General features: G+C 42.6%; 1 protein-coding gene across 8 annotated transcripts in view; it reads right to left on the bottom strand.

The window, feature by feature from the left end:
• Positions 1-134: 134 nt before the first annotated feature.
• Positions 135-21695, bottom strand: part of LOC106566024 (neuron navigator 1) — a 108843-nt gene continuing 87282 nt past the window's right edge. For 7 of the 8 annotated variants that reach the window (XM_082959436.1, XM_082959438.1, XM_082959441.1 and 4 more), the window contains 13 exons: positions 20067-20278; positions 18112-18274; positions 17757-17931; positions 17208-17305; positions 16990-17085; positions 15759-15927; positions 7161-7396; positions 6708-6862; positions 6522-6593; positions 6121-6317; positions 5599-5717; positions 5171-5380; positions 135-4805 (listed from right to left, as the gene is read on the bottom strand). In XM_082959436.1, the coding sequence (XP_082815562.1) occupies positions 4716-4805; positions 5171-5380; positions 5599-5717; positions 6121-6317; positions 6522-6593; positions 6708-6862; positions 7161-7396; positions 15759-15927; positions 16990-17085; positions 17208-17305; positions 17757-17931; positions 18112-18274; positions 20067-20278 (1992 nt within the window). In that variant the 3' untranslated portion in view covers positions 135-4715. The remainder of the gene's footprint in view (positions 4806-5170; positions 5381-5598; positions 5718-6120; positions 6318-6521; positions 6594-6707; positions 6863-7160; positions 7397-15758; positions 15928-16989; positions 17086-17207; positions 17306-17756; positions 17932-18111; positions 18275-20066; positions 20279-21695) is intronic. The other variant, XM_082959440.1, reaches the window with a different exon arrangement.

The raw sequence follows: 21695 nt of genomic DNA, 5'->3' as shown, positions 1-21695 counted from the left end.
TTTCACTCAGTTTCCTGTTCACTGATGTGTTTGTTCTGATAAACCACACTTATAAACACTGATAATCATTACGCATTTGTATGCATACTTTTTTATGAAGAGCAAGTAAAATATATTCGCAATTATGAGACAAATCATATATATGATATTATTTTATTGACTCCGACGAACAGTGATAGGTGTATGGAAATGTTGTTTCAGAAGCATGCCTATATTCTACTAAATTCTGGAGTGTTAAAGTTATTCATCTTGTAGTAGGCCTATATGGAGTAATGTTTTACCTGAATGATTGTTGTCGCTTACAGTATGCTGAAGTATTTACAAGGTTTACAATTATGATGTCATGTACAAAATAGATCAATGAGATTTACAAAGGATTCATTAGAAAAAGAAATCTCAAATATCAGCGTATTAAAAAGGAAAAGCTTAATCTATATAGTGAACCCCTAACGATGACGTGATGCTATTACATGTTCTGTTCACACACTCATGTACAACATTTAGAAATCCATCACAATTGCACGTCAATGACATTAGAGACCATTATTACCATTTTTATTTTGAGTCAATAACAAACTTTGCAAAATAATTATGACTATTCAGCAACCTGTATTGGCCTACATCAAGTGGAAATACTTAATTTAGAATAAATTCATATTCGTTAAATTTTTACGAGGAACCTGATTATATACAAAACATTGATTTATCTTCGATTTTTTGAAAATCTAGTTTTTATTTTGAACTATGAACTTTGTTCTTGGATAATAGTTAAATTGTGCCGAACTGCAATTAGGGCCTAATCCGTTATGACAACAAGCTGTAGAACCTCTAGAAACTAGGCTTACACTGTCATATCCCTCTCAACCGACCTATGTTCAAATCCAGATCTTCTGTGTGCCACAAAGGTATAGCCCAGTGATCTAAAGCAGAGGTTCTACCACTTCCAATTCAGTCAAGTGGTGTCTTGTGGGACCAATGATTTCAAGACACATATTCTAACAACCTTCAGATAGTTATTCTACTCATAGGCATCCCTTCCATTTTTGAAGGTCACATACTCACTCTCTCTCATAATGCAACACTTGCATCACAACTCACATTAAGGCATAGTCAAGCCTGTCTGGTAACATATCATTTGGACCAACTTACTGCAAGACTGGGGCAAGACTGGGGCAATGCAAATCAGAAGTAAACTGTGTCTGTTAGCTTTCAAAACAAATTGAAACCGTTTTTTTCTTTCTTCTGATTGCCAAAACCAGTAAAAGTTGCTGCATAGTCCTGATACACAAGATTGTTATCAAACACACAGCACAGCCACTACAGAGCAACAGCCACAACGACCAGTGAGTGAGATGAAGAACAAACAGAATGACATGTGTTAACCTGCATACACAGGGTATACTATACTCTCATACTCTTCTGAATAGTAAAACAATGCAGTGTTTGTACAATGGCAAATTAGGAGCCTACATTATAGTTTTGTTTAAGTTAACGAGGCTAATTATTAAGATTATAGAAGGTCCAGACGGGTCTCATGGTGTCATTGTGAAATGGATAGGCCAAAGGGACATTTTCCCCACATATGATTCATCAGACTTCTTTCAATTTGTAAAAATGTGGCAAGTTGACATTTATTGGGAAGAGTCTTGTCTTTGTGCCAGAACTGAGAGATTTCCACTAGATGGGCCAGCGGGATAGTCAAAATTGGCTACATTATAAAAAATAATGTACAAATAAAAAATACTTTTGGATTTAATTTATTAAGGTTAGGGTTAGGACATTAGGTTAGTAGTGTGGTTAATGTTAGAGGTTAGGTTTAACATTAATTACTTTGTGGCTGTGCTAGCTAGTAACCACTCTGCAGAGCTGCCACCAGAACAAGATTCATAACAAAAAACGCAAACCTGCAATAATGTGACCACACAGGGAAGCAAAAGCCATTTACTTCAAGTCATTAACAGTTTGATGTCATCAGATGGACTTTGGACTCATTAATAGTTTGATGTCATCAGATGGACTTTGGACTCATTCATAGTTTGATGTCATCAGATGGACTTTGGACTCATTAATAGTTTGATGTCATTAGATGGACTTTGGACTCATTAATAGTTTGATGTCATCAGATGGACTTTGGACTCATTAACAGTTTGATGTCATCAGATGGACTTTGGACTCATTAATAGTTTGATGTCATCAGATGGACTTTGGACTCATTAACAGTTTGATGTCATCAGATGGACTTTGGACTCATTAACAGTTTGATGTCATCAGATGGACTTTGGACTCATTAATAGTTTGATGTCATCAGATGGACTTTGGACTCATTAATAGTTTGATGTCATCAGATGGACTTTGGACTCAACAGTTTGATGTCATCAGATGGACTTTGGACTTAATAATAGTTTGATGTCATTGATTTGATTAACAGTTTGATGCAAAAGCAAAACAACAAAAAAGTACCATGTTTTAACGTAATCATGGTGGTTTAGTTCCACTTTGCTTAATAATGACCTTTAATAGTGTGTAACATTTCTTTCTGTTGTGATAACCATTGTACAAAGAAAGCAATTCAACATTCATTTCACAGTTTATATACAGGTGACTTATGATCAAGAGATTATACATCATTAGTGTGGAGAGACCAAAACAGAGACATTCTCCTACATTGTTTCAGCATCAGTCAGTATGGCCAGATGTATCTTTGAAAACACTAATGTAACCCACTCTACTTTACAATTTCATTTTTTTAAATCTTGTTTTGGTACGTTTATCTTCCTATATGTATGACACTGAACTGGGAAATGGCCCTTGATCGTTGCTGATGAGCAAATAGATTTTTCATCCATTTTATGCTGTGTCTGAATGGTCATTAACTAAACTGAAGATGAGCAAAGCAATATTAGCAGTCAAAAAGTGGACAGCACCATTGGCAGCTACAATAGATGTTAGATTGTTAACCTGTGTCTGATTACAATTGTTTTTGGGGTGCAACAGAGAACTCACCCGTTCACTCACCCATCTTGGTGTAGGCCTAAACACACGTTTCTGCAAGGAATGAGACAGTAGCTTTGTAAAAAGGCTACATTCAAAAGCACCTAAATGATCTGCAATGTTACATGGTCAACACATTGAGGAAAATATCTACATGTTCATTCTTTTAAGCACTTTTATGCTCTGACTCCTAACCAGACAGTCAATATGCAAGATTACAGTAAAATATTTGGTTCAGCATATAAGATATTTGCACCATGCAACTAGTGTAGATAAAACTGAAATCAATATCTACATAAAGAATTGAGCACAGTAACTATATTGGATAATTGCGTGGAATATATTAGATGATACCTCACCATCTTAAAAATAGAAGTTGAGAAATATCTAAGCTATAAGCAAATAGCAGTTACTCAAGCATTATTCATACAAAATAACTTTCTTAGTAATACCTGATTTATATGAAAGTAGTACTGTCATGGCCTTATTTCTTGAAAACAGGTAGTTAGATTTGAAATATATGTTCAGTCAAATAAATATAATGTATGCTGCCTGCAACAAACTGATGAACTAGTACCACAGAAGCTGAGATTAGTATGTACTGATTATTTTCCCCGTTTTAGTAATGAGTATGACAGCGTTTGTAATTTTGCACAGATTTTCCCGTGAATGATAATGAAAGATATTAACCATAGGAAATAATCATGTGTCTGTGTTCTGCTCTGTTCAACCCTCTATTTTCTCACTTGACAAAGAAACCCTGATCATCACCATCTACCCTACCTGCAACATATTGTTATCGGTCAAATATAGTTAGATGACCTTTAAAATCACCCCGGAACCATGTGACCCCAGAACCATGTGAGGGAGGGACAAGTGAATGTCCTCGCACTACTCTGCTCTGAGGCGATGGTTTTGAAAGCAAAGCACCACGATTGAATACTGCTGTCCATCTCGAGGTGACCATCAGGAATATATGTATTAAGGCATTCAGTTTGTTAGAGCACAGAGTCAAAACAGTTCACCTGGTTATGTATAAGAGTTGCATATGTCTAAGATTTGGCCTTCAAAGAGTGATAGATAGATATGTATTCAGGACCAGGACACTATACAACCTGACATGCCAACAACATGCCGTCATACTCTTCCCAATAAGCCGAAAACAGGTTTCAAACTGACTTGATTTTACAGGCACATTGCAGGCCATGTTGCTGTTGTTGAGCAAAAGTGGATAAGCAAGAATGTGCTTTTTTTGTCTTTTAAATGTGCTGTTGGAAGAATCACCTGCTTAGACCAATGAGAGATGAGGGTGAATTTCTAAAGAGTAATACTTATTATCTAGATAATTAGCACCTGTTTCTATTGAGGGCAGAAGTGATAGAGATACGTCTTCCGTAAAGAGAGAGACTTTATATTGTGAATATAACCTCTAGTTCAAGAAAAATCGACAGAAATAGAAAATCTAAACATCGCTATAATGTCTTTTGGAATGACTTGGCATGATTGAATAAAGTTTCAAAACAACATAACAAAACAAAATGGCTTCTCAATCATTCAACCATATGGAGTATGATTGTTTTTTGCTAAGGTTCAAGATAAGTTTCAAAATTAGCAGAAAACTATATTGGAAAGTTTTTGTTCCTGAATATTATACACTGAAGCTCACATAGGAGAAAAGATGTAGGGCTATTTGAAGTGCTAGGTTTTGAGTCTACAGTTGATGTTCAAAGTGTAGGGAGGCTGGGGTCCATTGTTTCTCTGTCCGGAGATTCAATGTAGTTGGCTGCCTCTTGCAACTTCAACAACATCGCCATCTGAATCAAAAGACAGAGGAGAGAAGGGTCAGGAAAGATGAATAATTTCAACTTAACTCTATACTACGTTCAGTATGGTGACAAAGATACCTTCCAAGCACATACAGTAATAGAATTGCGACACAGACGAGGCCAGAGAAGGCCTTACAGCAGGGCTGGGAAACAAGCGCCCCACAGTGTGTTTCAGGGTTTTGTTCCAGCCCTGCTCGTGCTGTATTCACCAGACTCAGCTAATCAACAAATAATGCTCCTCAAATTTGACCACTATTAGGTGAATCAGGTGTATCGTTGCTGGACTACAACCAAATCCTACACACACTGTGGTACCTCCATGACCACAGTTGCCCACCGCCAGAGTGTCTCACCAGAGGGTCCAGGGTGTCCATGGAGCTGGGTGGGGTCTCCTTATTAAGAGGCCTGGCTGAGGCCTCGTTGGGCTGGCCGGGGCCTCCAGTGGTCATGCTGGGGGGAGGCAGGTGGAACAGCTTGGCCTGGTCCTGTTGGGCTGAGGGCCAGGGCAGGGTGCCCCTCACCCACTCCACTGGGTCCTCCCACACTGCCTTCTGACCATGCACCTGTGGCACAAAGCCACAACACCGTCATACACTGACCCAACCACTGTCCTATCCACTTTTTTTCAGGACAAACTTGTAATTCATCTTGCCTGGTCCCAGATTTGGTTGTGCCGTTACGCTAAGTATTTGAAGTGGCAATGACAATAGGAATGGGCAATACAGCACAGATCTGGGACCAGGCTATAATTGATCTACCAGGATAGTAAAACCTGTCTGACCTTAATGCCATCCTTGGCTCCTTCCTGCAGGTAGGGGATAATGGAGAGGTTCCACAGGTCAATGAACCAGGAGCGGAACTCCTCCACAGTCACAGGACAGGACAGGAAGAAGCACGGGCCTAGAGAGACGGAGAGAGAAAAGAGAGACAAAGAAAGAGAGAGAGAGAGACACAGACAGAGAGAGAGAGACAGACAGAGAGAGAGAGACAGACAGAGACAGACAGAGAGAGACAGACAGACAGAGAGAGATAGAGAGAGAGACAGACAGACAGAGAGAGAGGAAATAAAAGAGAGAATAAATCATATTAAAGATATCGTTCAATGACCACATCCAATCAAACACAGTCTGTGACCACAGACTACAAACAGATCTCCAATATCTAACTAACTTCAGGCATCACTTGATTTGGATAATATGTAGATTTAGACATATAGACCATCCATAGAGGACTATCCAAATTAAGTGTGACCTACCTTTATATTCCTGTATTATTTCTACCGTAAAACAGAATGTTTTCCTACCGATGAGGAAGTCAGAGGTGCTGTGTTTCTCCAGGAAGGTGTGCAGGTGGTACCACAGCTTGGGTACCCAGTCCAGCACCCTAAGGAGGTCCTCGTTGGCCAGGCTCCTCTCGTCCTCCGCCTCCATCAACTTCCTATGCAGGTAACGCACCAGGAAGCCATTGGCTGGCTCCACGTTATTGGAGAAGGTCACCATCCTGGGGGTCAGGGGAGGGTCAAAGGTCAGGTCATGCGGTACGTATCCTAAGGCACATTATTTAATGTACCTATATATTAGACGTCCAATATCCCAATTTAAATATCTATCAAAGCATAGATTCATGGCAGGGATATAGCCTTCAATGAGGTGTTTTAAGACTGGGTCAAAACAATAACAAAACATGATTTGTCTGTTAAATTACCTGAAGCTGAGGTGCAGGCCGTGGTTGGGGGTCATCTTCACTGGCTGGTTGGTAGTTCCAATGATGTAAGGACTGAAATAGACACAGAATCATCACAGATCAGCCTAGAAACATAAATAAATGTCGCTATAGATGTTTGATAAAAGGTTCCATTTCAGCTTCTGTTCAGTGTGTTAGTCCGTTCACCATTTGTGGTATTTGCAGGTGAGGGCCCCATTGACAAGCTCACTGATGGAAGTGGCATCATGTATATCATCCAGGATAACCACCAATGGGATTTCAGCTGTGCTGGTTTCCCGATCGATCTGATTGGCCAGGTTGGACAGGTAGAGTTGGAGATCCTGTTGAGAGGTACGGGAGCGAAAGAAGTCATGCTATGGTGTTAAATCACAAACCCAATGACAGTTGACTGTTTTCTAATATTCCTGAGCTGTAAGGTGTACAGGCTTTTGTGCCAGCCCAGCAATAACACTTCTGATGATTAGTGATAGCTTAAATGATTAGTTCATAATGAGCTGGGTCAGGTCAGTTACTAGTACTGGGCTGAAACAAAACCCTGCACATCCTATAGCTCCTCTCTAGAACTAGAAGTGAGGAACCTTGTTGCCGTGTGTATGACACACACTGTCCTGTCCCCACCTTGCATGACTGGCGGTGCATATTGAAAGTGACCACGATGCCGTCGGTGAGGTCTCGGCCGCTGCGGTCCACCAGGTACTCAGCCAGGTGGGAAGTGAGGTAGGTCTTGCCGGTGCCACTGGGCCCAGACAGGATGAGGCGGCGGTGCTTCAGCAGCAGGCTGATGTAGTGCTGGCTCATGGGCTTGGGGATGAGCGTCTCAAACACCAGGCTGTCCACACACTTCTCCTTCAGACCTGCAGGACGCAGAGGTCAAAGTTCAAAAGTTTAACGTTGTAAAGATTTATTGTCTGTTTAGTTTAAACACATGGTATTAAATGGAACAAACATGGACATTGGCATCCTAGCAACATGACAAATAAAGTGTATGACAACACAGGTACAACGATTGGTTGGGTGTACAGCATTCCAAACAGCCCTCCATTCAGCTGCTCACAGAGACCTCACAGAGACATACCGTAATTCAAGAGAAACACCAAAACTATCAAGCCATTTCTCCTAACATTGAGAGAATACACTAAACCAGAGGTTGAATGTTTGTAGTTAAAACAAGAAGTCCATCCACGTGAATGAAAATGTTCTGCTCAAAGATTTAATTATTTAAGATGTCATGTCACCCTTCATAAACAACTAGGAGTGCAGAAATAATGTTCTGAAAATAACTCCCAGATCAGAAGGAAGTAGTCTGTGCTCCTCCTTCTCCTCCTCCCTCATGCCCTCCTCCTCCCTCATGACTTCTCCTCCTCCCTCCGGCCTTCTCCTCCCTCATGACTTCTCCTTCTCGCTCCGGCCTTCTCCTCCTCCCTCATGACTTCTCCTCCTCCCTCATGACTTCTCCTCCTCCCTCCGGCCTTCTCCTCCTCCCTCATGACTTCTCCTCCTCCCTCATGACTTCTCCTCCTCCCTCATGGCTTCTCCTCCTCCCTCATGCCCTCTTCCTCCTCCCTCATTCTTTCTCCCCCTCCTCCATTCCTTCTCCCCCCTCCATTCCTTCTCCTCCTCCCTCATGCCTTCTCCCCCTCCTTAATACCTTCTCCTCCCTCATTCCTTCTTCCCCCTCCTCCATGCCTCCATCCTACAGTGTGACATACCACCCCACATGTATAGGGTACTGTGTGTGTGTGTGTGTGTGTGTGTGTGTGTGTGTGTGTGTGTGTGTGTGTGTGTGTGTGTGTGTGTGTGTGTGTGTGTGTGTGTGTGTGTGTGTGTGTACATGTGTGTGTGTGTGTGTGTACATGTGTCTGAGGCCTGGGCCAGCTGGTCGAAATGCTTGAGCTGCCTGACACACAAGCTGCAACAGGATATTTCTCTGAACCCCTCTTTCTATCCCACCCGTCCCTACTGCATTCCTTCCTAGCCAGGAGGAACAGACTGCCTACCCCTGCACCTCTACATTGGTTTAAAATCACTAATGGGCTCTGATACATATAGATTATAGTGGAATGGATCTATGTACACCACTGTTCTAGGAAAATGTGCTCCAAGAAAACGAATCGGTCCAAGAAAATCTAATTGCCAAATGCCTGTCTGAGCTTATGTTTTCCTCTGGGTCTCCTGGGGGACAGGGGGAAGCCACACATTCTCTTATTTCAATAATACGGTAATCTGGAACATAGCGATAAGGGAGAGGTAGGGAGAGCTAGACACCACAAATCAGTCTTAGTCTGGCCCAGGCTGAGCCCCCGACACTAAAGGGTACCAGGGGTCAGAGACAGGGGGAGATAGAGTTGAGGCGATAACGAGGCAGACAAAATGAATTATGACACTTCACAGCGAAACATCCATCCCACTTGATATTTAACATGACATGTTAGTATTAAACATGACAAGCAGTCCAAATGTCTGGATAGTGTCAGCACCCTGGCCATAAATCATTCTGGATCTTAAGAAAACATCCCTTTCATCATTGTTCTGTGTGGAATGATGTGGATACTGTTTGGTTTCTGAAACAAAGGGCATGCTTTGAAAGTGGAATGGGAAACTTCCAAACATAACAGGAGATCTGAAGAGAGTGGACAGAAATTCCAGAGCGGAGTAATGGAGGTGAATGTCCATTAGACGAGATAGACGTACTCAGAACCTAAAACATGTGTTGAAATTACCTGTGGGGTGAACATTAAGTCTGTTGACTGTTTGCTGACCCCAAATGGATCTAAGACAGGCTAGGCACAAGCTGCTATTTATTTGCTCAAAGAAAACACACGCACAAAAAAATGACTTCTACTGTGATAATCAGCTAATAGTACATAAACCAATACCCTCTCCCTCCGAGTGGTATTGTTCCTCACCAGAAACAAACTGCAGATTGCAGTTTACCTTTCTAAACAATTATTTAGATCGTCACATTAAATAGAAAGAGTGATACAGGGCACCACTTTCTTACCTACCAATGCACAAATAATGTTTTGTTCCCAGAAATATAAACATTGAGTAAATCCATTTGAGGTCAATCACTTTTTGACAGCCTCCCTTTTGATACCCAAAAAACTTTCCATCACAGGAGGTGAGTGGCAGGTCGGTCGGTGGCACGTCGGTCGGTCGGTGGCACGTCGGTCGGTCGGTGGCACGTCGGTCGGTCGGTGGCACGTCGGTCGGTCGGTGGCACGTCGGTCGGTCGGTGGCACGTCGGTCGGTCGGTGGCACGTCGGTCGGTCGGTGGCACGTCGGTCGGTGGCAGGTCGGTCGGTGGCAGGTCGGTCGGTGGCACATTGGTTGGATGCAGGTTGGGGAGAACGTGCTTGTATTATTGACTGGAGCGGAATAAGTGGAATGGTATCAAATACATGGTTTCCAGGTGTTTGATGCCATTCCATTTGCGCCGTTACGGAAATGATTATGAGCTGTTCTCCCTTCAGCAGCCTCCTGTGCTGTCCATACATGTTTGCCCAAGAAGCGGTCAGAAAGCCCTGGACCTGAATCCTGAATGCCAAAACTTTCAGGAGATAAAGGTGCTCAAAGTTGACCCATTTTGCGTACCCCACCATACCATGAGACATCATCAATGGAAAAGATGAATGGTTGAGTGTGATATCATTTAAATGAAACAGGGTTGTCAAACTACTTCAGAATTTCTTGAAAACATTTGTTTCACACATTTTACATCATCTAAGGTTTTTGTCTTGTGCCCATCATTTGTTGAGACACAACATGCGCTTGAATACAGGGTGGGTGTCATTTCAATCATAGAAATAGAATTCATAGGATGGACCTATCCCTTCAGACCACTGCATTTTAGCTGGTACACCATTGAAAGTTTTTCAAGTTCAGTCAAGGGGAGGGTTTAGTATTCATTTTTTATCTAGTCCAGCGGAGGGTCATGTCATTTGTAATTGATTAAATTTCAATATTTCTCAGGGTTTTAGAATTAGTTGCTTATCTGATTATCTGCTGGGTGTGCAATATCAAGTGTACCTACAGGCTATTTAGTGTGGTCTCAATCAAATGATCCATAGCCTATAGGCTATTTAGTGTGGTCTCAATCAAATGATCCATAGCCTATATGCTATTTAGTGTGGTCTCAATCAAATGATCCATAGCCTATAGGCTATTTAGTGTGGTCTCAATCAAATGATCCATAGCCTATATGCTATTTAGTGTGGTCTCAATCAAATGATCCATAGCCTATAGGCTATTTAGTGTGGTCTCAATCAAATGATCCATAGCCTATAGGCTATTTAGTGTGGTCTCAATCAAATGATCCATAGCCCATAGGCTATAGGCTACGAAGAGCATGCCTGGACAAGCACAGAGCAAAGTTATATTTCTAAGATAGCTGCTGCTATGGTGTAAATAAATCTAGGCTGTATTACACACTGCAATGGATACTCCAACGCTTAGCCCCGGCCTGCTCTGCTCTTGCTGATATTCTTTTTTTGTGCTGGCTAACCAATGGCTGTGCTTTGTAGGGCTACAGTGGCAGGTCAGGAGGAGAGTCAAATAATTATTCTGAAAAATATGTTTGATTACAAGACTAGCCTATAGCCTATGTTCTGTTCAGTTTGAGAAGGGGAGCGTGAAGATGAGGAGGACCGGAGGTCAACTTCACCACCTTGCTACTACTATAATTTAATAAATAAAAACAATATGTTTCTTGCCCATGATGTATATATCAGAGTTATTGACCTCACCATATATATAGCCATATTCGACTAACTTACAGTGCTGAAATTTGAGGCAGCAGCCGCGTCACAATCAATCATAAACGGACAGCTCATGGTGCTGAAAGTAGGCAAATTCGAGTAGGCATAATTCATTTAAACCGTCTTCATTTTAATTAGACTTAACAAGAGGGCTTTGTGTTGGAGCCTATTCGTTCCTATTTAACAAATAAGAGGTAGGACTACCTGTTTGACAGATGGAATTAGGCTATAGGCTTCTATCTTAGTCAATTCCTCACCCACCATGAACTCTTTAATTAGCCTACTGTACCTCTGTGTCAGTGAAGGGCTGTTATGTTCAATACAGGACTTGAATTGAGGGGGTATGACTGGATATGCCATAGGTCTACCTTTTATAAATGAAATGGCAAAAAGCACAGGACTACCCATTGTTAGCTTAAGATTTTGAAGAAAATAAAACAGATTTGATTATATAAAGTGATCTAAAACAGCGCTTTTGTCCGCAGTGATTCATGCTAGAAACAAGCTGTAAAATACCTGGGAAAGATGTGACGCCGATGCAGAAGTGGTATCCTTGTTTCGTTTCTTTGACATTCAGAAAAAATGTACTTTGTTTGGGAAGTAATCTAATTCTGTCACTATCATTTGATTAAGCTATTGACTTTCTGTACAGTAGAAGATGTTAAACCCAGACAGCATTTAGGGAAACACTTGTAATCTTCTCTCATTGGGTTAAGCCACAGCAGAAGAGCGGCCAGCAGTTAAAGCTTACATTTTTCACCGTCGGTAGGCCTACTCTGTCTGGAGTGGAAAGGTAGGCCTGACTTTAGAAAGTACCATGCTCAGATTCCTAATGACGTCTCTGTCACAAGCGTCACAATTCCTCTTCAAGGAATACCTGGGATAGGATAAAGTAATCCTTCTAACCCCCCCCCTTAAAAGATTTAGATGCACTATTGTAAAGTGGTTGTTCCACTGGATATTATAAGGTGAATGCACCAATTTGTAAGTCGCTCTGGATAAGAGCGTCTGCTAAATGACTAAAATGTAAAAAAAAATGTAAAAAATGTCGTAGTGAACAGACCAAGGTGCAGCGTGTAGAGTGCTCATTCTTACTTTATTAAATGATGACACTTCAACAAAAACAACCAAACGACCGCCAACAGTTCCGTAAGGTACACTCAGACTATACGGAAAACATCCACCCACAAAACCCAAAGGAAAACAGGCTGCCTAAGTATGGCTTCCAATCAGAGACAACGAAAGACACCTGCCTCCGATTGGAAACCATACTCGGCCAAACATGGAAAACGAAGCATAAAAAATGAAAACTAGAACAAATTCCCCTTGAACCAAAAAACCCCAAAACACACAAAAAAAAAACCCTGCCACGCCCTGACCATTCTACTATGGCAAATGACCCTTTTCACTGGTCAGGACGTGACAGAACCCCCCCCCCCCCCCCCCCCGAAGGTGCAGACCCCGACTGCACCCCAAACAAAACCCACAAAAACAACCCCAAACCTAAAGGGAGGGAAGGGAGGGTGGCCACCGTCTACGACGGTTCCTGTGCTACACCCCAAGCCCTTCCGCCAATCATCCAGCTACGGAGGTGGCTCAGGCTCCGGGCGTAGCCCCCGTTCTGCGCTGCCAACCACCGCTGAAGACCCCGGGCTGAGAGGCGTTGCTGGAGGCCCCGGGCTGAGAGGCATCGCTGGAGGCCCCGGGCTGAGAGGCATCGCTGGAGGCCCCGGGCTGAGAGGCGTCGCTGGAGGCTCCGGGCTGAGGGGCATCGCTGGAGGCTCCGGGCTGAGGGGCACAGCTGAAGGCTCCGGGCTGAGGAGCGTAGCTGGAGGGTCTGGGCTGAGGGGCGTCGCCGTAGGTTCCGTGCCTTGGATCATCACTGGAGGCTTTGTGCCATGGATCATCCCTACAGGCTCCGGGTCATGGATATCACTGGAGGCTTCGTGCCATGGATCATCCCTACAGGCTCCGGGCCATGGATATCACTGGAGGCTTCGTGCCATGGATCATCCCTACAGGCTCCGGGCCATGGATCATCACTGGAGGCTTTGTGCCATGGATCATCACTGGAGTCTCCGGCCATGGATTATCACTGGAGGCTTCGTGCCATGGATCATCCCTACAGGCTCCGGGCCATGGATCAACACTGGAGGCCTCCTACGGGGAGCTGGAACCGGTCTCACCAGTCTGGGGAGACGCACAGGAGACTGGGTGCGCAGAGCAGGCACAAGGCACATTGGGCCATGGAGGCGCACCGGAGGTCTGGAGCTCAGGGCTGGCACACCACATCCTGGCTGGATGGTCACTGTAGCCCGGCACGGGCGGAGCGCTGGCACAGGGCAAACTGGGCTGTGCTGGGGAATGAGGGCTGCCATGCGTAGAGCAGGCGCAGGATAAACTGGGCCGAGGAGACGCACCGGAGACCAGATGCGTTGACGGCGCACTTCTTCCTGGCTGCCGGCCAACTCTCGCCTGGCAACGCTGCGGAGCCCGTACCGACCGCACCGGACTGTGCGTGCAGATGGGCGAGATAGTGAGCATCACACCGTAATGCATTTCTCACCCCTCTGCACGCCCGCTCCGCAGTGCCCTTTCCGCCAGTACCATTTCCCGGAATCTCGCGTCGAACTCAGCGCTTGACTCCTTTACTGGCTCCGGTTTGCTCCAAGGCTCTCTCCTGTACGCCCGGGAGGTTAGGTCAGGGCTCCCCCCTGACCTAGCCAAACTACCCGTCTGCCCCCCAAATTTGGGGCTGCCTCTCAGCCTCCTCTTGCCGTTCCAGCCGTTCCTCCCAGTAACGCCGTTCCGCCTTCGCTGCCTCTATCTCCTCCGGCGGGCGGCGATACTCTCCCGGCCTTGTCCACGGTCCTGCCCCATCTAGGATCTCTTCCCAGGTCCAAGACTCCACGTACCTCCTCCCACGCTGCTTGGTCTTCTTATGGTGGGTGGTTCCGTCACAAGCGTCATAGTGAACAGACCAAGGCGCAGCGTGTAGAGTGCTCATTCTTACTTTATTAAATTATGACCCTTCAACGAAAACAACCAAACGACCGCCATCAGTTCCGTAAGGTACACTCAGACTATACGGAAAACATCCACCCACAAAACCCAAAGGAAAACAGGCTGCCTAAGTATGGCTTCCAATCAGAGACAACGAAAGACACCTGCCTCTGATTGGAAACCATACTCGGCCAAACATGGAAAACGAAGCATATAGAAAATGAAAACTAGAATAAATTCCCCTTGAACCAAAAAAACCCAAAACACACAAAACAACCCCCCTGCCACGCCCTGACCATTCTACTATGGCAAATGACCCTTTTCACTGGTCAGGATGTGACAGTCTCAGATTTAAATATTTGGAAACAGGGACAGTTTAGTTGCAAACAAGACACACTGATTTGGCATTGGAGAGATATGATAAGATGAACACAGGCCTATCTCTCTGTCCATTCTTAGCCTGTAATTTCAGTAATTTGTGTGGTATTAAAAAATATTCTGCTATTATGTAAAATGACGTAGAATTGTATGAAATTTTTAAAGGCTATTTTTTTTCGGACTTCCAAATACGATGCTAATTTCATCCAATGCTTTTACTATAAAGGAGATCTTTCCACCCCTACTCTTGCTCACGGTTGTCTGTGAACCCTCAACCTTCTGGCCCGCAGCCATGTGCGCTATCAAAATTCCTGCATTGCTATGTAATGCTTACAGGATGAAGAACAGTTTCTAAAACTGCATATCTAAGGCTCTGGTCTGTCCAAGAGGTGAGGGTAAGGATTTTCTCTGCTATCCACTTTATGTTTAATTTATTATTTTGGGTATAGGGGAGGGTCACATGTTTTTTTTTTACAAGTTCAGGGAAGGTTTAGGTAAAATATATTTTGATGAAGGGAGGTACAATTTTCTCCATGTAACCGTTATCATAAATAATTACTACCACAAAGATGGCTGCCAGCTCACCCAGCGTCGAATGTTAACTTAAATGGTAATTTCGATTCTATTATCTATATTACTATGATTTCAATAGGTTTCCTATGGAGGATTGACAGTGCAATTTAAAACAACAGATATTCCCATTCAAGTCAATATTGTCTGTGGACCTCCAACCAGCTTTGTAGTACCATTTGAAAGTAGAAATGTATATTTTATTACATATATCAGTCAAAACATGACACACACCCTGTATTCAAGAACATGTTGTGTCTCAACCGATGTCGGGCACAACACCAAAACCTCAGATGATTTAAAACTGACACATTTTATAAAAATGTATTATAAAATAGTTTGACAACCCTGATTGTAAGCTTTTAAACTATATCAATCTCAACCGTTGGATGTCTCATGGTATGGTTGGGTATGCAAAATAGGTCAACTTTGAGCACTTCTATAATGGTGATTGAATTAAAATGGATTAGGGCATTATTGATAATTGTACCATTATAATCCTGGTTACCTTTGAGTGTAACAGTGACGGCGCTGGGCCCCTTGGATACACAGTGTGAGGGTTGACTCTCTGGCAACTCTCCTCCCAGCACCCTCCTGATGTGGTTCATACTGTAGCTGTAGATAGAGTCTGTAGACAGGCCCAGGCTGGAGGTGGGGTCCACCTTGGCTATGTACACCTAGGGGGAGGAGAGAAGAGAGAAGGAGAGAGGAGAAAGAGGAGAGAGTGAGAGCGAGAATAGAGGAGAGGTACATTCGTGGTGGTGAGGAACATTAGTGGTGGAGGGGAACATTAGTGGTGGAGGGGAACATTAGTGGCGGAGGGGAACATTAGTGGCGGAGGGGAACATTAGTGAGGGAGGGGAACATTAGTGGCGGAGGGGAACATTAGTGGCGGAGGGGAATATTAGTGGCGGAGGGGAACATTAGTGGCGGAGGGGAACATTAGAGGCGGAGGGGAACATTAGAAGCGGAGGGGAACATTAGTGGTGGAGGGGAACATTAGAAGCGGAGGGGAACATTAGTGGCGGAGGGGAACATTAGTGGTGGAGGGGAACATTAGAGGTGGAGGGGAACATTAGAGGTGGAGGGGAACATTAGAGGTGGAGGGGAACATTAGAAGCGGAGGGGAACATTAGAAGCGGAGGGGAACATTAGAAGCGGAGGGGAACATTAGTGGCGGAGGGGAACATTAGAGGCGGAGGGGAACATTAGTGGTGGAGGGGAACATTAGAGGTGGAGGGGAACATTAGAGGTGGAGGGGAACATTAGAAGCGGAGGGGAACATTAGTGGTGGAGGGGAACATTAGAAGCGGAGGGGAACATTAGTGGTGGAGGGGAACATTAGAAGCGGAGGGGAACATTAGAGGTGGAGGGGAACATTAGAGGTGGAGGGGAACATTAGAGGCGGAGGGGAACATTAGAGGCGGAGGGGAACATTAGAAGCGGAGGGGAACATTGGTGGTGGAGGGGAAAGCAGACTGAGAACTTACAGATACAGTATAAGATGTGAAGGTAAAGTACAGACCCTTGCCAAAACCATGTCCACATGGAGAAGAAAAGTGCTCCCATATTTATGTGTTTACAGTTTGTTGACATTATGATCCTACACAGAACCCCACACCCTACCTTTGTATTGCCGTTGAAGGTTAAACATTTAGCATTTTTAGGGTACATTTACAGCAACAATGTATCAACTTGTGAAGGAAGCACAGGGTTTTTCTCAGTATGTTGAGACTCACCTTAAAAGCCTGGCCGACAGCCGAATCCAACATAGGCCAGTCCATTCTGCCGTTAACCCTCACAGTACCGATGAAGAAGTCCTGCTGTTTCACCTCCTGTTGAACAAGGACCAGCAGTACTGGATAGGTTAAAAGGTTAACCATCCCTCTTATTATAGAGGTCTACTGAACTGAATAAGTCTGGCACATTCATCATGAATTGTAATAAAAAGGCTCACATCTTTGAAGATGCACAGGTTGGCCACACGAACCACCACTCTGACACGTGGGTCGTCCCTGTGAGAGGGGAGACTGACGGCTTCTGTCTGGAACAGTTCTGTTCAGAGAGAGGGAGGCAGAGAGATAAAGAGAGAAATGGAGAGAGAGAGAAAGATGGGAAATAGAGAGAGAGAGAGAGAGAGAGAGAGAGAGAGAGGAATAATCTAATGAGTGTCCTACATGCTTGCCACGACTACTTTAACATATCAAACACATACACGTGGGTACACATTGTCCTTGTGTTAATTGTTACAGTTAAAATGAGGTGAAGTGAGATCACTACTGGATGTGAATAGACTCCTGGTTGGTTGTTGGGTTGTTTTGTAACGACTGTTAGAAGGTTTCATATATACGCTTTAAGGAGGGTTATTTAGCTGACATGTTTTATGATAATTATCTTATAATTCAGATTTTAAATTAAAGCTAATTCATGGAAGTCATTCAGTCTTAAACTTGTTCAGTGATGACTGTGTTCCTCTAGTTACTGTGTTACTGATGCCAGCCCTCACCAGGGGAGCTGCCCTCTCCCAGACTCATGCTTAAGGTCTTGGTCAGAGATATGGCAACAGATTGACGTGGCGAGGCGGTGCCCAGTGACGCCAGGCTGGAGGACTGGGAGGTGGAGGTGGAGGGACCGCCTGTCTTCAACTGGTCATTCTCCGCCTTCAGGTTCTCCACTGTCATCTACAGGCAGGGACACACAGTGTAGGATTAAGGGGCGATACTAACACAGCTAGCTACTTAGTGAGGAGAGTCCTGTATGGCCCTAATGGGGTCAGGTTCAGGGGTGAAACCATATCTACGTTACAGTAGACATCATTAGGTAACACAAAAACACACATACACACAGGCAGACACACACACCTGCATGTTGTTCATGGCCTCCTGCAGTTGCTCCAGCTGGTGGGCGGAGCTAAGGGCTTCCAGGCGGATGTCCGTCAGCTTCCTCTCCTTCTCCCAGAGGGCCGAGCGCAGCGTAGACACAACCTTCTCATCCTCCGGGGCATCCTCGCCTCCTTCACACAGCCTGAGGGAGACAAAACACACGATGCAAACACTGAATAGAGGCATCATGTCCATTGAAACTGATGTGGCACATATCTAATCTAACATATCTAACATAAATAAAACAGAGCTAGATACTGATAGATTAAATTAGAGATAGATACTAATACATGTAATAGAGATAGATACTCATACATGAAATAGAGATAGATACTGATACATGTAATAGAGATAGATACTAATACATGTAATAGAGATAGATACTAATACATGTAATAGAGATAGATACTGATAAATTAAAGATAGATACTAATAGATGTAATATAGATAGATACTCATACATGAAATAGAGATAGATATTGATACATGAAATAGAGATAGATACTAATACATGTAATAGAGATAGATACTAATACATGTAATAGAGATAGATACTCATAGATTAAATTAGAGATAGATACTAATACATGATATAGAGATAGATACTGATACATGAAACAGAGATAGATACTGATACATGATATAGAGATTGATACTGATACATGATATGGAGATAGATACTGATAAATTAAATAGAGATAGATACTGATACATGAAATAGAGATAGATACTGATACATGATATAGAGATAGATACTGATACATGATATAAAGATAGATACTGATAAATGAAATAGAGATAGATACTGATACATTAAATAGAGATAGGTAATAACACATGTAATAGAGATAGATACTAATACATGTAATAGAGATAGATACTGATAGATTAAATTAGAGATAGATACTAATACATGTAATAGAGATAGATACTGATACATGATATAGAGATAGATACTGATACATGATATGGAGATAGATACTGATAAATTAAATAGAGATAGATACTGATAAATTAAATAGAGATAGATACTGATACATGAAATAGAGATAGATACTGATACATGATATAGAGATAGATACTGATACATGAAATAAAGATAGATACTGATAAATGAAATAGAGATAGATACTGATACATTAAATAGAGATAGATAATAACACATGTAATAGAGATAGATACTAATACATGTAATAGAGATAGATACTGATAGATTAAATTAGAGATAGATACTCATACATGAAATAGAGATAGATACTGATACATGAAATAGAGATAGATACTAATACATGTAATAGAGATAGATACTAATACATGTAATAGAGATAGATACTGATAGATTAAATTAGAGATAGATACTAATACATGTAATAGAGATAGATACTCATACATGAAATAGAGATAGACACTGATAAATTAAATAGATATAGATACTGATACATGATATAGAGATAGATACTAATACATGAAATAGAGATAGATACTCATACATGAAATAGAGATAGATACTGATAAATTAAATAGATATAGATACTGATACATGAAATAGAGATAGATACTGATACATGATATAGAGATAGATACTGATACATGATATGGAGATAGATACTGATAAATTAAATAGAGATAGATACTGATAAATTAAATAGAGATAGATACTGATACATGAAATAGAGATAGATACTGATACATGATATAGAGATAGATACTGATACATGATATAAAGATAGATACTGATAAATGAAATAGAGATAGATACTGATACATTAAATAGAGATAGATAATAACACATTAAAATAGAGATAGATACTGATACATTAAATTCATACATACCATTTGGTGCCCCTCAATGTTTCAAATATGTATTTTATGGAATCGAAACATGGTTCAGACTAGAGGGGCACCAAGGGGGATCAGGATGTGTAAGGCCTTACCCAGAGGAGGATGCAGAGACAGAGGACCTCATCACGGAGGGAGGGTTGTCCCCGTCCCCATCCTTGTCCCCGTCCCTGTCCCCGTGGTGGATGGTGATCTTAGGAGAGGAGGGTGCAGAGGAATCTGGAGTGGCGATCTCCTCGATGTCAGCGTACGAAGCAGAGAGCTTTGAACCCTTCTTACTGAACGCCTTGTTGAAGGAACTCCTCAGCTGTACAACAGGAGTACAGAGATAACAGAGAGAAAGAGTGAGGATCCCCTTCTGGAACAGAATTAAAGTTGTAAGACTGATAGAGTACTCAGAAAGAACCACAGTGAACAATTCCTCAGTCTGACCCCTGTAACCATCCCGTACTCGTTGATGTGTCTCAACAAATGGCACCCTATTCCCTGCATAGTGCACTATATAGGGTTAATGGTGCCATTTGAGACACACACCTTTGCTTCATCAAAATATCACAGCAGGGGAACTGTGGGGGGAGGGAGGGGATTGTGGGAGATCTTGTGGGAGATCTGTCAACTTGCCCTTGAGCAGGGCGTTGACCCTGGTTGCTTCTGTGGGTCGCTATGGATGGGAGTCTGTTAGATGACTAATGTGATGTAGGTGTTGAGCGGCTTCACTGCAAGTACATTGTATGTTTTAATATTCTATAAAAAATAAAAATAAATACTAAAATCACAGCAGTAACTACTGCCTCTGATTATCTAGACTTGAATATAACCAGTAGGAAAATAATATTGTCCTCAAAATCCCCAAATCTCGCCACCCCTATACTGGTGTTGTTCCTGCTGAGGTGAAGCGGGACAATGTGAGAACCCAAGGCTAATCTGGCAGAGTGAAACAACAATAGTCACGGGCTGAAGTACACACAACATGGAAATAACCTAACAGCTTAGTCTGTAGGGAAACTGTAGAAATTAGCACCCGGTAATGAGACAGAGATGTTCATTAGACTTTGTAAGTATGGTCCAAAGAGGAGCAAGGAATAGAGAAGAGCACTGTCCAATGGTGGGAAGGAATAGAGAAGAGCACTGTCCAATGAGGGGAAAGGAATAGAGAAGGGCACTGTCCAATGGTGGAAAGAGCAGCTGGAAATTGCATTGATGAGCCTTGAGTGCTGCACAGAATGTACAGATTTGAGTTGCTGCAAGAATAATGATTTTATTTATTGTCGAATACTAAAGCTCACTTATTTTTTACTTTACAGACAGTACAGAAATGTGGAGAATTCCTCATATAGGGTTTTACTGTCAACAAACCCAAAATAAACCCAAAAGCCTTGCTCCTCATTTAATGATATTCAAGGACGACCACCCAACAAAACAACACAATGGTTGGGTTGACAATAAATCAATCACGAAAAGTTTATATTGTCATCTGACAGAAAAAATATCCCCTTCATTCACTAACACTGGCTTTGCATGAAATCAGAAATCTCTATATCACTTCTCTGACACTGAACCAAACAGAATTCAACTACAGGTTTTGAGAAAATCTGAATTCAATTGGTTAACGATTTATTTACTTGTGATTTATGAATAATTATTCTGCCATATATTGAACGTAAATGGTATGCTTATGTAATGTACAGTTAGTGAATGAAGTGGAGATAGCTAGGTTTAATATG

Source organism: Salmo salar, chromosome 12, assembly GCF_965601325.2.
Source record: "Salmo salar chromosome 12, fSalSal1, whole genome shotgun sequence".
In the NCBI taxonomy this organism is placed as follows: Eukaryota; Metazoa; Chordata; class Actinopteri; order Salmoniformes; family Salmonidae; genus Salmo; species Salmo salar.
The sequence above is the reverse complement of the archived record's forward strand: the minus strand, read 5'-3'. Positions and strand labels throughout refer to the sequence as shown.